The sequence below is a fragment of the Protobothrops mucrosquamatus genome, unplaced genomic scaffold (assembly GCF_001527695.2).
Source record: "Protobothrops mucrosquamatus isolate PMUCROS unplaced genomic scaffold, P.Mucros_1.0 scaffold_23, whole genome shotgun sequence".
NCBI lineage: Eukaryota > Metazoa > Chordata > Lepidosauria > Squamata > Viperidae > Protobothrops > Protobothrops mucrosquamatus.
Window position 1 is genome coordinate 1156957 of NW_015386099.1, and position 15146 is coordinate 1172102.

Consider the following 15146-nt stretch of genomic DNA (forward strand, 5'->3'; position numbering starts at 1 on the left):
AAAAAAACCAAACAAAAAAAAACCCCGACCGCTGACACCTTCACAGGGGCCCTTGAAGTAAATTTTCCGCAGAAAAGAACAGCAAACTAAACACTGGAAAAGCCAGAAACGGATACCCCGGAGAGTAAGAGTGAGCCCGCCCACCTACTGCTGGGTGGATTACTCCGGCCCAACCGTGCATGCCCTCTCCCCACCCCACCCCGCCGCGCAAGATTTGCTCCGAGGAAGTTGAAAGCCTCGAAGCTTTCCCTTTCAAGCCACCCCACCCCCCCCCGCCGCTTTTTGCGCCGGGAGATGCTTTTCAAAATGGAAATGCAGTTTGCAAACAACCAACAAACAGCTGGAAATGCCCTCGTCGCTGTTTTGAGAGAGGGTGCGTTCCGATGAGGGGGGGGGCGTGAAAGGCGCGGGGGTGGGTTGGAAAGAGAGCAATGAAGCGCGAGGCGTAAGGAGCCGGACGCCCTTTGCCTTTAACGGGCGGGGGTCCAAAGCGTTGCGCTCTCCGGCTCCGGCGGCGTAACAATGTGCCCACGTGACTGCCATGAAAGTCTTCCGAACAGGCAGGCGCGGAGGGAGGGGAGTAACTTCCAAAGGCGCTTGGAGGCGCCTCGAGTCAATCGCACGCCGGACCGGAGCCGGAGCCGGAGCGCGGGATGTGAAGCGAAACCGATCCGGTGGGGTCTCCTCAACAGCTCAAACCAAGCGGGGGGGGGGGCTTCGTTTCTCTCTTTTGCAACGCTCCTCGCGCCGAGGGAGACCCCCCACCCCTCCCAATCCCACCGACTCCTTCATGCTCTCTCGGCTTCGCCCCCTCCCCAGCCTTGGGTGACTCCCCCCCCCCCCAGCCTCCTCTTTCCTTCGGGCGCAGAAGCTCCTCCGATCGCCGAGGCGACGCTGCGCTCCAACATGCCCGAACAGCTCAGCGTCTCGGAGTTCGTGGCCGTCACTTCGGAGGACCTCAGCTCGCCGCTGGTCTCCGGCTTCGCCACCAAGATGCAGAAGTGCCGGGGCGCGGTGGGGGCGCTGGAAGAGGTGAGTGGGGCGGGGGGCGGGGGGGGTGGGAGATGCGAGAAGGGGAGGCTGCTCGCTCCCAGAAAGGAGCCCCCGGGCAAGGCAGGGGAGAAAGTTCACTTTCTCTTGTTCGCCAAAACTTTCCTTTTGCGCTGGGAAGGAGACGCGGTGCTCTGCTGGCTGGGCGCACCTGACCCGCTGCGGTGTTTATTCCCCAGCCAGCCTGTTTACCCGGAAGGAAGCCACCTTCCCTTTGTTCGGTGGGGCAGGTATTTGCAGGTGAGCAGCTCTGCGGCCGCCTTGCCTTAACTCAACGCCTTAGCGCTCTGCCACTTAACTAGAATTTTTTTTTTTTTTAAAGTCTGCTGGGGGAAGAGACGATCACCCGCCTTCTCGAACCAAAGATGATCTAGCCACAATTTAGCCTAGCGGGTTGGCTGACCCCCATCCATCCCGTTTAGCTGGTTTATGTCTGGTTCAGTGCAGTCGTGCAAACCCGGAACATTGGCTTAATTCCAGAAACCCGGATAACTTCACCGTGGGGCAGCTTTCTCTAGGGAGGAAGGAGCCCGACCAAGTTAAAGAGGAGTGAAGTTCTTAACTAGCAATGTTCTGTGGCCTATAATTTTTTTTAGCTCCCTTAAACCTCCCCCCCCCATCCCCAACCTTTTAATGTCTTTCATCCCAAGTCCAGCTGTAAGGGAAGAGTTTCAGACCTGGAAGTCAGAAATCCTGCTTTGCACGTGGTGCAGAGCCCACACAACACCTGTCCAGTTGGCAAGGCATCACAGTTGTGTTAACGGAGGTTGGGCTTCCCTTTCCGAGGACAAACAATTGAGAAGATGACGCTGAAATGTAGGGGAGAAGGCTCTACACTAGGGGTGGCCAACCTTGGCAACTTTAAGGCTTGTGGCCTTCAACTCCCAGAATTCCCCATGCTGGCTGGGAAATTCTGGGAGTTGAAGTCCATCAGTTGCCAAGGTTGGACAACCCTGCTCTATGTACTTTTTTTTAATCTATGAAGCATATTAGAGCAATTTTTCTTCCTCTAATATCTTCTAAGCCAGGGGTCTTCAAACTTAGCAACTTTAAGATTTGTGGACTTCAACTCCCAGAATTCCTCAGCCAACCTATGAAAGGTGTGCATGCAATTCATCTGTCTTGCAGGATTTACACCTCATGCTGCATAGTGATATAGTTTGTTTTGCTGTTGTAGACCAGGCCATGGGCTTATTAAAAATGGGTTTGTAGCCTGTTGGGGCTTATTCAGCTACCTGTAGTTAAATCCTTATTTCAGGTAAGGTGATAATCTAGTCACAAATTCTTTAAATTAGGGTAGTGTGTTGTCATAGAACTTAACTTTTCCCAATTCTGTTATCCCAGTGCATTGCTCCTCTGTGAAAGTGAAGTAAGTCTGGGGTGGGGGTGGGGGTGGGGTACTGAGTGCAAAAAACCCCAAATGGAGAGATGCTTGAGACATGCTTAGCACTGTGTCATCCACTGCATTTGTTTTGTTTGTATCTTGTCTTGATTGTTTTTACAAATAACTCAAGGTGGCAAACATATCCAACACACCTTCTTCCTCCTATTTTTCTCACAACAACAGCCCTGTGAGGTGGGTTGGGCTGAGAGAGAATGACTGACCCAGCTGGTTTTCATGGCTAAGGTGGGACTTGAATACAGAGAGCCTCCTGCCTTCTAGCCTGGTACCTTAACCACAAGACCAAATGTGCTCTCATTTTTGGTCCTAAGAATCCAGGTGCATCTGCATTATATTTTCCTCTGACTTTTCCGGAATTGGTCAAGGCTACATGGTTCTCTCCTGCATCAAATCTACTGCAGGCAACACCAGCGTGGCATTTGCTGTTCCTGGTTATGATTCTTTTTCTGCCCCCACTTGTCTCTGTTCCCAATTCCCTGAGGTCATCTGAACTCACTCCAAGGTAAAAGGTGGTAGGCTTAATTGATTTTATGTAGATACCATCGGGTGATGATGGAATTGGGGACAAAGTACTTTTGTAACTCACCTTATTAAATTTATTAAATTTGTTTGCTGCCCATCTCGCCACAAGGCGATTCTTAAGCTTAAGGCAGTTTCACTAATGGTTTGGAGGTGAGAAAAGGGCTACATCCCAGGGACAAGGGAGAAAGTAAGGCTTGCCAGGGCTTAATTATGTGATAGGTGCAAGAGGTGGTGTCATAATCTGCCAGATTCCAATGAATCAAATTTGACTCCTGGTAGCAGCATGGAGGAGAGATCAATTGCCAGTTGAGATTTCCAGTTGCAACTTGTATTTTGCTAAAGGCAGTCCTGTAATTTATTTGATCCAGTCTGTTCTCCTTATCTCTCATCTTTCCCTTATTTGATTTCCATCAAGTTAGCAAACGGTACGTTTTTGTTTGTCTGCCTAGCACATAACAGCATTGACGAGGCTTATTAGACTCAGTGGAGGAATGGAAGAGACGGTTTTCCCCTTTTCTCGCTACGAAGTTCATATTATTCCTTCCTTCAATTCTCTTGCAGCTTACAGAATGCTGAAATAAGAATTCCCATTTCTTGGACATTTTTCCCTCTGCAAAAGAAGCTTCTCTTTGTCTACCAGTTTCTCGGGCTGGTTGAGAATTTCTATCACATTCCTTTTGTTGGTGTTTTTGAGTTTAGTAGGTGGTTGGAGCGGTTAGGGTGATGGTATTGTACAGGTGGTCCTCGACTTACAATCACAATGGAGCTCAAAATTTTGGTTGCTAAGTGAGACATTTGTTAAGTGAGTTTTGCCCCATTTTGTGATCTTTCTTGCCACAGTTGTTAAGTGAATCGCTGCAGTTGTTAAGTTAGTAACACGGTTGTTAAGCGGATCTGGCTTCCCCATTGACTTTGCTTGTCAGGAGGTGGCGAAAGGGGATCACCTGACACCAGGACACTGCAACTGTCATAAATATGGGCCAGTTGCCAAGCATCTGAATTTTGATCACATGACCCTGGGGATGCTGCAATGGTCATGTGAAAAATGGTGATAAGTCACTTTTTTCAGTGCCATTGTAAACTGAACGGTTACTAAATGAACTGTTGTAAGTCAAGGACTACTAGAGGAGAAAAACTTCAGGGCATTTCTGCTCTGTAACCTTGGCTGTTTATCTATCATGCATAAATTAGGTGGAAATGAAGTTGCCTTAATAAATCAGTTTCTAGATTTCAACCTTTTCTTTGCTTTCACCATACCGATGGCTTGATGTTCTGTATGGACTAGATTTACCATAGTCTTTGGTGGATGGAGTTGTCTGTCCCCCCCCCCCCCCCCGTGGACTGGATGGAAGGATGGATGGTTGAGGGGGAAGAGAGAAAGAGGGAACGAAAGAGGAGAGAGAAAAAGAAGAGAAAGAAGGACACTCCAGTTTTACATTTTTCTCTTTTTATAGGCTAGAAAGGAAAGTGGCAAAATTCTTTTAGCTCTCCTTTGGTTAAAACAAACCAAAAAATCTCCATGTTGCATTGTCCCATCAGTGACCCTGAGAAGGAGGAGGGGAGACGTTCCCATCAGAGGCACACTTGCTGATTGGAATGGAAAGCTTTGCTTACAAAGGATTGAATTGCAGCAGGCAAACCAAATGCCACAGAAGTTTATTTAATAATAGAAGTTTATTTATATTCCACCTTTATTATTTTCATAAATCAAGCTGGGGAACGTATCTAATATGCCTTCCTCTCTCACTTTTCCCACAATAACAAACCTGTCAAGTGGGTTGGGCTGAGGGAGAGTGACGGGCCCAAAGCTGAAGGCGGATGGAGGGTAACTTCATACATATTTGCCTTCCAAGAATGCTGAGTGTGGGTGCTGCCTTTGGGATGAATTGGAAATGTGGGTCTGCCCTAGGATGCGTCTGCCACTTTACAGCCTCCCTGGCTGCTTCTACTTCCCAGTCTGAAAAGGCCTTGTGGGTGGAATTCCCTTGGCATGTCCTGCTCTGGAATGTAATGCAAATAGAGAAGGCAGGGAGGTTGCAGACAGATTGAGAAAGGGCTGTGTAATGGAAGGCAAGGCATTTATCCACACCTGGAGGCTAAAACATATGGAGAACAGTTGCAGGAATTGGGTGAAAAGAAGGACTAGGGGTGACATGATAGCAGTGTGCTAATATTTGAAGGGCTGCCACAAAGAAGAGAGTGGATCAACCCATTCTTTTCCAAAGCACCTGAAGGCAGGACAAGAAACAGTGGATGAAAACTAATCAAGAAGAGAAGCAACCTAGAACTAAGGAGACATTTCCTGACAGTTAAGACAATTAATCAGTGGAACGACTTTCCTCCAGAAGTTGTGGGTGTTCCAACACTGGAAGTTTTTAAGAAGAGATTGGACAGCCACTTGTCTGGAATGGTATAGGTTTCCTGCTTGAGCAGGGGGTTGGACTAGAAGACCTCCAAGGTCCCTTCCAACTCTGTTTATTGTTCTGTTACCTCTTGGCCACTTAATAAATGCAAAACTGTTGTATTGCATCAAAATTCATCTTCGGCTTTGAACAAAATTTCATTGATAAACTCACTTTCCTTGGCCCAGCTGACTGTTGCTTGGGCGAAAAATATATGAGAATTGAATCTAAGTTTCTTTTATCCAAATGCTAGTGAGATTAGCATTCAGCCATTGCTATTTTTCATTTTAGCCCACTTTAAAGTTTGTGTGAAGAGAAAAAAAAATAGGGAAATGGCAGCACTTGGAAGAAAAAGTAGAATATGAATGTAATCAATAAATGTGCTCAAACATTTAATCTTGAATTTAATTTGAAACATCTGTTTTGGCATCTTCAGTAAACGGTCTCCATGGCATTTCCCCTTCTCATTTTTCATTCTAGCAATAACTGAGTGTAAAACATCCGGTCTGTTTGAAATTGTGGCAGTATCTCGACTTGGGCTTGCAGCTTTCTTGCTGCAAATGTTTACTTTAAATTATGTGCATTAAGTTTATGCAAGAGCTGGAATAGGCCAGTGGAAGAACTGAATTGCCTTTTCCTTCTGGTGTTAGAAACAGTCCCTGTTGTGGTGGCTGTGGTTTCAGTAGTTGCTCATGCCGGACTCTGCCTTTGGATTAATTAATAGAATGGCGATTTTTGTAAAGGGCTTAGTTTTTTATACCCCAGGGCAGTGATGGCGAACCTTTTAGAGACCGAGTGCCCAAAAACTGGACCCGCCTGCGCTACACCCCCACCCCATCCCCTGCCCCACCTGCCTGCAAGGCCACTCACCGCCTCCAGGACCTGCCGCAGATCGCCCAGGTAGCACAGCAGCGCCATTGTGGCCACACCCTCTGCCCATGCTCCGCAGCATCAACTTTGCGCGATGGGGCGTGAGGGCAGAGTTTTGTCTACGCTGCCTGGCTGCCATGTCCTTGGCTGCGCTGCTCTGTGTGGGCCACACTCGGGGGGCAACTCTCCTCTAGGGGGGATGCTGGTGAGGAGGGAGTCGTGGGGGGAGTCGAGGCTGGGGCAATAGCACGTGTGCCCACAGAGAGGGCTCCGAGTGCCGCCTCTGGCACGCGTGCCATAGGTTCACCACCACTGCCCCAGGGAATAAAAAGGAAAACACACCTTTGATGTTTCTAAACAGGAGGGCAAATTGCTCCTGGTAAGAATTTATATACACATGGATGCAGTCCTCAACTTATTCGTGTCATGACTGAAATTACACTGAAAAAAGCGATTTACAACTAATAATAATAAAGTTGGAAGGGATCTTGGAGGTCATCGAGTCCAACCCCCTGCTCAGGCAGGAAACCCTACACGCCCTTTGCAGCATCTCCACTGTCGTGGTAACTGGCAGGTATTTACAATGGTTTGTAGCATCCCGGGATCATGTGATTGCCATATGAGACCTCCCCAGTTGACTTCCAACATGCAAAGTCAATGGGGGAAGCTGGATTTGCTTAGCGACCATGTGATTCCCTTACTGACTGCAGTGATTCACTTAACAATCATGGTAAAAAACATGGTAAAATCAGGTGCCGCTCTCTTAACAACTGCCTTGCTTAGCAATAGAAATTCTGGTCCCAACTGTGATCATAAGTCAAAGACTACTTGTAATATAACTTTTATTAAAAATATTTTTAGAAAAGGAAGATAAAACTAATACAAACTAAAGGAAAAAAAGCTGAAAGTTCAGGAAAGGAAAAAAACAGTAAAAAAAACAGTAGAAAAATACAACAAAGTAGCTTCTGATCTTTACAGCAAGTTACAAGTACTATTATAAATTTATATCTTACTGTCTGGTTAGAATATAACTCTCTTCTTTCTATAATCTTTCCTATCTAGCCATCAATACTATAAATCATAAGATTCCTGGCAAGAATTTAAGTTAATTTCTTGTGAACTGGGGCCCCCTCTGGATATGTTTGGATCACAGTGCCCTTTTTCTACAAGTTCCAAGTGTATGCCAGGTCAGCATAGTATCTCTAGCTGAAACTCATTGATTAAGCAGCATTTTGGGGAAAGCAAATTTAGGGATTTAGAATTCTTAAACCTCCAATCAAAAACCAATGTAATCCTCTCATATTATCCTTCTTTTTATCCAATTACAGATACAAGCTTGTTTCCACCTCTTGTAGCTATACAAGCTATGCACCAGAGAAAACTTCCTCGTGTGTCCAATCACACTTGGCTAATAAAGAATTCTATTCTATTCTATTCTATTCTATTCTATTCTATTCTATTCTATTCTATTCTATTCTATTCTATTCTATTCTATTCTATTCTATTCTATTCTATTCTATTCTATTCTATTGTCTAGTCTACAGTCTAGTAGTCTATAGTCTCATCTATAGTCTCGTCTATAATCTAGTCTAGTCTATAGTCTAGTAGTCTATAGTCTCGTCTATAATCTAGTCTAGTCTATAGTCTAGTCTTGTCTATAGTCTAGTCCAGGGATCGGCAACCCGTGGCTCCAGAGCCGCATGTGGCTCTTTCATCCGTCTACTGTGGCTCCCAGTCCTCTGCTGCCGTATGCAGTTTCACGAACAAAAGAAGTGGGACTAAAAAAGTTCAATCAATCAATTCCAACTTCTTGCAGAAAAAAAAAGATCTTGCGAAGTTGGAATTGATTGAACTTCTTTAGTCCCACTTCTTTTGTTTGTGGGACTGCCATGGTGGCAGAGGAAGTGATGGAGGACCGTGATGGAGCTGAAAAGAAGGTGTCACATCCAATCGGGGCCGTGGGTGTGCGGGATTTTTGCCAAGCAACTTGTACGGAGCTGGGGAAATGGGCCGGGTGGGGGTTGCTGCCAATGCTGCTGCCATGAGGCTTGGCAGAGGACCCCCCAAGCAGCCATGATTCCCCCCTCCCCAGCCCACCAGCCACCATCGCCCGGCCTACTCAACTGGCCAGCCGCCCTCAGGCTCTTCTCATCGTCATCGTCCTCCCCACTCAATCAGCTGCCAGTGGCTTGGATGGGTCTGCTCCGTCCGAGATGAAGAAAGCAAAGGTGCAGCAGTGAGATTGCTCTCAAACAATAAGAGCCAGGTGTGCTGCTCGCTCGTGTGTGCCTGACTTATTGAGAGCAATCCTGCTGCTGCGCCTCCGCTTTCTTCAACTTGGATGGAGCAGAGACACCCAAGCCACTGGTGGCCGCTTGTGTGTCGAGGACAAGCTTTGCTGCTGCTGCTGGGCCACACCTGGGCTACGCCCTGCTGCTGCCTCCCAAACTCCACCTTCGCCACAGGGAGAAGCAGCGGCAAAGCGCTACATCCTGGGAGGAGGCAGCGGTGGTGGAGCGCTCCATCGGGAAGGTGGGGGAAGCAGTGGTGGTGGGATGCTTCATGCGGGGGAGGAAGCAGCAGCAGTGGTGGAGCGCTCTGTCGGGGGTTGGGGGAAGCAGTGGCTGGCGGCAGGCGCTTCGTGCAGAGGGGAAGCAACAGCGGTGGAGCGCTCCATCGGGGAGGAGAGTGATGGAAGCAGTGGTGGTGGGACTTTTCGTGTGTGGGGGGAAGCAGCAGCAGCGGTGGAGCGCTCTGTCGGGGGTGGATGGGTGGAAGCAGTGGCAGTGGGGCACTCTGTGCAGGAGGGAGGGTAAACAGCAGGGTTTTGTGGCTCCCGGTTTTTTATTTTCTCTGGGAAATGGGTCCAAATGGCTCTTTGAGTCTTTAAGGTTGCCGACCCATGGTCTAGACTCTAGTCTATATAGTCTAGTCTAGTATATAGTTATTCTATTCTACCTCTTTCTCTTTTTCATCCTTTCTTTTTTCTTTTTTCCTCCCTTGTCTTTTTCTCTCTTTTCCTCCTTGTCTTCCCCCCACTTTCTCTTCCTTCCTTCTTTTTCTCTCCCTCTTTTCTCTCCTTTTCTTTCTCTCCACTCTCTTTTTTTTCTCCCTCCTTGCCCTTCTCCCTTTTCTCTGTCACTGAATTTTAGTGGAGCCACACCTGCAGATCCTCAAGGGCAGAAATTCAGAATGACGTAATCTGGTAGGGAAGAGAGGGACCTACCACTCTACCATCTTTACATGTTGGTTCCCTGCAAGTGTTTCTCTTTTAGTGCCTCACCTGCTCTACCACAAAATAAAGCACTGTCCTTGCAATTAAAAAAAAATTGAAAATGAGGTGAGTGGAGTTGACATTTGCGGAGCAGGATCCTCAGACAGAACAAGAGTTAAATATCTGCATGATGTTCTCCCTGTTAGTCTTGCTGGCAGCTTAAACTAGACAGACAAGCATATTCTGGCTAGGGAGTCCCTTTGGAAATTATGGATTCAGCTCTCATTTGCTCTAGGCAACATGACCTATGGCGAAGGATTGTGGGAGCTGTAGTTTAGAGCATCTGTAGGGCACCTAGTGACCAGTTCTTGCATAATAGCATTCAGTTTTTGTAGACTGTCATCCATTTTATGAGACGGGCACATTTTCTTGAGATAGGGCCACAAGCCAATGAAATCACAACATTAGGATCTTTGTGAATTCTTTTGCAACACCCTTTATTTGTAACACAGGTAATCCTCAACTTACAATGGTTTGTTTAGTGACCAATCAAAGTTACACTGGCACTGAAAAAAGTGACTTATGACCATTTTTCATATTTACAACCATTGCAGATCCCCACAATCATGTAATAAAAATTCAGACTGATTCATATTTATGACAGTTGCAATATTCTGGAGTCATGTGATCACCTTTTGCAACCTTCTGAGACAAGCAAATTCCATGGGGAAAGCCAAATTTACTTACCGGTAACAACTGTCTTATTAACTCAACATCTGCAATGATTCACTTAACAACTGTGGAAAGAAAGGTCGTAAAATGGGGCAAAACAAGAAATGTCTCACTTAGTAACAGAAATTTTGGTCTCAGTTGTTGTAAGTCAAGGACTTCCTTTATTCAGAAACAGAGATCCGTTTTCCTCCATATCAGCAATATCTGAATAAAAACAATTTATTTCCATGTGTAGTACTATATGAATAAAAATAGTCATATCAAAAGTCTTGTATCACAGACTATTTTTCCACTTTGCCACCGATATGCCTACCTATTGCACTGTTCCATTTTAGAGTATTCAGCATTATGCAGAACACAGAAAAGGAGTCGGAAATTGTCAGCTGAAGAAATTAGAAGGTTGAGCTAAGGAAAAGGAAGCAACTAAATCTATTTCACATTCTTTTATGATTATTTGGTATTTAGGATAAAGCTTTTTAGTGCTCAGAGTCTCAATATTTAGCATTGAGAGGGTGCCCTTAATCCACATGTCTGGGGCCAGATAAACTTACTGACTTCTGGGATAAATATTTATTCTGTCACCAAATACCAGAGCGAGCAAGAGTTTTGCAAGATTCCAGGTGACCTGGGATTTTCTAGGATTTTATGCGTTTTTATGTTTAATTACTCAGTTGTGTTAAACTGATCCAATGTCTTACCCCCTCTGGCTCTTCAAAAAGAAAGTTTCCATTGTTTAACAGCACAGTTTCTGGGTACTTCAGGAATTGCAAAGAAGTATATAACACCGAAAAAGCAAGTTGCTTTCCTCTAAATCTTCTTGTGATTTAGATTTGTATGAAGTTTGCAACACAGACTCTCTCAAGTTTGCAATGCTTGGTGGTGTCATTAATTACGGTAATCATCCTTCTCTCCATTGTCCCACCCTGCTGTCTCTGGTTTGGAAATAGGATTCCGTGCATGTAGATGGTTGAATATTCAAGAGACTGGGCGAACCCTGTTTCTTATGATCTCTCCTGCACCAAAAAAAATCTAACATTTTTTATAGCCCAGTGTTTCAAGGGGGAGGGGAAACTTTCTACACAGGTTCTTTGCTTTTGCTGGTTAGAGTCTGGGAGATTAGCAGGCATTTGGCATTCTGAATGAACATTTATTTAATTTTATTTTGGCACCGCTGGACTCCAGAGCAACTCTGGGCAGCTCTCAATGTACTACAAATATTACCCATGTACTAACATTATGTACCAGGAGAGAATTTCTTGGCAGAGCATGTGACTTTGTCTTTTTTTTCTCCTGCCTGACCATTGTTCAGTTGGGATTGCACAATTTTGCATTACTGTATGTATTCTGCAACTCTGTATTAATTTTTCATCTGCTATATGTCCCCCGTTTTTTTCTTTTTCTTTTTCTTGTCCTGTTGGCTTTATAGCCATAATAAAGATTTGATTTGATTAGAAGCAGGAGGCAGGGCACATATTTATTTCTGTTTATCACGAACGCTCCTATTCATTGTGTTGATTGAAAACTGAGTCTAGAGCAAGATTTTGGGACAATCAAATACTTTATTTCAGAATGGAACACTCTGTCTTACCTACATGGAACCTGGGCTCTTGGTTCCCTTTTAATAAACCGGGTGAGTCCTTACCTGCTTTCAATTCCCAGAGAGCTACACCACATGCTTCTGTTGTTGCTTTTCTGTTTTCTAAATCTGCATTGGCCCTAAAAGAAGAAGGAAAGTTGGAATATCTGGGCTTTCTTTGGATGCACCTGCCAACAATCATTAACGGAAGGAGATCATGATACATTGAGTGAACATCAATAAGGATTATGGGCATGTCAAAGAGGTCGTCTGCTATTCTTCTTTCTCGAGTTTTGATGGGAAAGAAATTGTTTTTGGATGGGGCAAGTGTTGAGTGAAGGAGGAAACTCCAGTGCAGATGGTTTGGTGTTCACCTTATGATGAAGTTCAAGAAAGAATCTTGGTGCTCTCTAAGCTTGATTGTTTTCTTGCAGACATTTCATTACCAAACTAGATAACATCATCAGTGCATTGGTGATATTATCTAGTTTGGTAATGAGACATTTGCAAGAGTACCAAGGACTCACAGTTCCATCCTGAGCCAGAAATATTCTGTTCTTTTGATAGTTCAAAGAGGGGAGTTTCTGAACATCTTGTCTTCATTGCAAGTGTTTGGATATCTCCCAGGCTTCCAAGGTTTCAATTAAATTCCAAAGGGATCATCATAAAGCACATTCCATGGGGCATTTGGAGATTAGGAAAACTCTTCTACATAACTGTTGACTTTAATCTGACTGTGAGTTTTTGTGCTATTCTTTCACTTTGGCTGCCTTCAACCAGCTACGGTTCCTTCCAGGTGACCACAGAAGTGCTAAAAACAAATAGCTGGTACCCTGTTGCTGGGGGTAGTTTTAACCTTGTCTGCATGGTATAGTTGAATGTAGACACTTAAGCTTCACTCAAAGACTGAAGCTATTTGGGGGTCAAAACTACCGTTTTTATCCCTGCTTTTGAATGGATCAGGATATTTATATGGCTTTGGTGGTGAGCCGTGTTGGTGCAGTGATTAGAATGCAGTATTGCAGGCTAGTTCTACCGACTGCCAGGCGTTCGATTCTCACTGACTCAAGATTGACTCAACCTTCCATCCTTCCAAGGTTGATAAAATGAGGACCCAGATTGTTGGGGGCAATAGGCTGACTCTGTAAACCTCTTAGAGAGGGCTGTAAAGCACTGTGAAGCAGCATATAAGTCTAAGTGCTATTGTATTCTTCTCCCCTTTTTGAACCTCTTTAAGCATGTCATACAAGCAAGACCTCTACAATACATATCAATTTGATATGGCTATTGTATGGTCCTTATGGATCATCAGGACTTCTAATGTAGGCTGTGCTTTCTAATAGTTTGATCCATGCAATAGCTCTAGAGTCTAGGCCAGGGGTGTCCAACGTTGGCAGCTTTAAGATCTGTGGACTTCAACTTCCAGAATTACCCAGCCACCCATGCTGCCTGGGTAATTCTGGGAGTTGAAATCCATAGGACTTAAAGTTGAAAGGTTAGACATCACTGATGTAAGCCATTTGACTCTAATTGTAAAAATGAACAATAGATAAAAAAAATTGAGGGACATTAACCTAACTTGGATCCCAATTGGAAATCCACTTTTGCAGAATGACTTAATGACATTTCCAATGAAGGAACTAGAACTAAAAAAAAGTAATTTTTATTGGCCTAGTGGGGTTAAACTTAGTTTTGTTTGGAGGTAAAGCTCTTATCTCCTTCATGGATTGCTGCCTTGTCGTGGTGAAGGGGCTTGCGTAACTCAATGAAGCTATGAGCTATGCCATGCAGGGCCACCCAAGATGGACAGGTCATATAGCAGAGAGTTCTGACAAAATGTGATCCACTGGAGAAGGAAATGGCAACCCACTCCGGTATCTTTGCCATGAAAACCCCATGGACAGTACCAAAAGGCAAAAAGATACGACGCTGGAAGATGAGCCCCTCAGGTCGGAAGGTGTCCAATATGCCACTGGGGAAAAGAAGAGGGCTAGTACTAGTAGCGCCAGAAAGAGTGAAGCGACTGGGCCAAAGCCGAAAGGATGCTCAGCTGTGGATGCATCTGGTGGTGAAAGGAAAGTCCGATGCTGTAAAAAATCTTTTCTCCATAGGAACTTGGAATGTAAGATCCATGAATCAAGGCAAGCTGGATGTGGTCAAACAAGAGATGACAAGACTGAACATCAATATCTTAGGAATCAGTGAACTAAAATGGACAGGAATGGGTGAATTTAACTCAGAGGACCATCAGGTATACTACTGCGGGCAAGAATCCCTCAAAAGAAATGAAGTATCCTTCATAGTCAATAAAAGAGTAGGAAAAGCAATACTGGGATACAATCCCCAAAATGACAGAATGATCTCAGTGTGAATCCAAGGCAAACCATTCAATATTACAGTAGTCCAAGTCTATGCCCCAACCACTGGTGCTGAAGAGTTGGACACGATTTTGCAACTAACAACAACAAAGCTCTTATCCTGGATGCTGTACATTCCAAGACTGAAGAGTATTTAGGAAATTTACCAGGTCTCTCTCTCTCTCTCTCTCTCTCTCCTTCCCACCCCCAACAATAAAGTTAGAAGACCTCATAACTTTCTGGGCTATCAAGTTTTTCTAGCAATCCTCAGACTATCTGAATCTCTTTCCTTTCTCCTCTTGGGCAGCTGTCCACATTCTTGTTCTTTCGGTCCAATGCATTATATACTGATTAGTTTTTTTTAAATGGAGTAGTGATGGTGGCAAAAGCAACATGAAAAAACCCATTTTTATGCCACCTCCATTCCCCACCAAAAACAAAATGGATGACCCCCAAAGAGTTCCTGTTTTGCATGAAATGTCCAGGTGCAAATTCATACGTACACTGAGAAATAGTTATAGTATGTCTTGATATGCAGGAAATATTCAAGTTTTGGAGGAAAGCGGGAGCTTGCTAAGTGTTGAAGGAGAATTCCCTCCATGCCTTAATTGTTCCTGGGAGGAAATGTTTCTGGGAACAACTTAGAGGCTCCCAGTTTCTAGCTAGTGCCTTACATCAAACTGACTCTAGAAATGTGTTGCCAAGTTGAGTAAGGTGGTGTATTTTGAATCAGCTTGAAAGTACAGTTTCTATGTTTGCTTTTCCTTTTGATGATTCAAATTCCTGGAGGTGAAAAACCAGTGACCGGACAGTGTGTAGTTGGTATGCCAAATTCTTGGCATCTTGTAATTCTTGGACAGGAGCTGGTGCTTATAATCATGGATTGACCTTATTTCTGTTTATGGACTCCTTGGCATGGCAGCTGCCCAGACTGCCCGTGGTTGAGAAGTGTGTGCCAGTCTCTGTCTTGCTCCCCAAGGATTTCCTTTTGTTTATTTGTGAGTATGTATGACGCTCCTCC

At 44.8% G+C, this 15146-nt stretch overlaps 1 protein-coding gene across 1 annotated transcript in view; it reads left to right on the plus strand.

Annotated features, from left to right (window-relative positions):
* The first annotated feature begins 906 nt into the window (after positions 1-906).
* The window catches only part of ASAP3 (ArfGAP with SH3 domain, ankyrin repeat and PH domain 3), a 75103-nt gene continuing 60863 nt past the window's right edge, over positions 907-15146 (plus strand). Inside the window, exon 1 of the mRNA XM_029287348.1 lies at positions 907-1032. Within this exon, the coding sequence (XP_029143181.1) occupies positions 907-1032 (126 nt within the window). The remainder of the gene's footprint in view (positions 1033-15146) is intronic.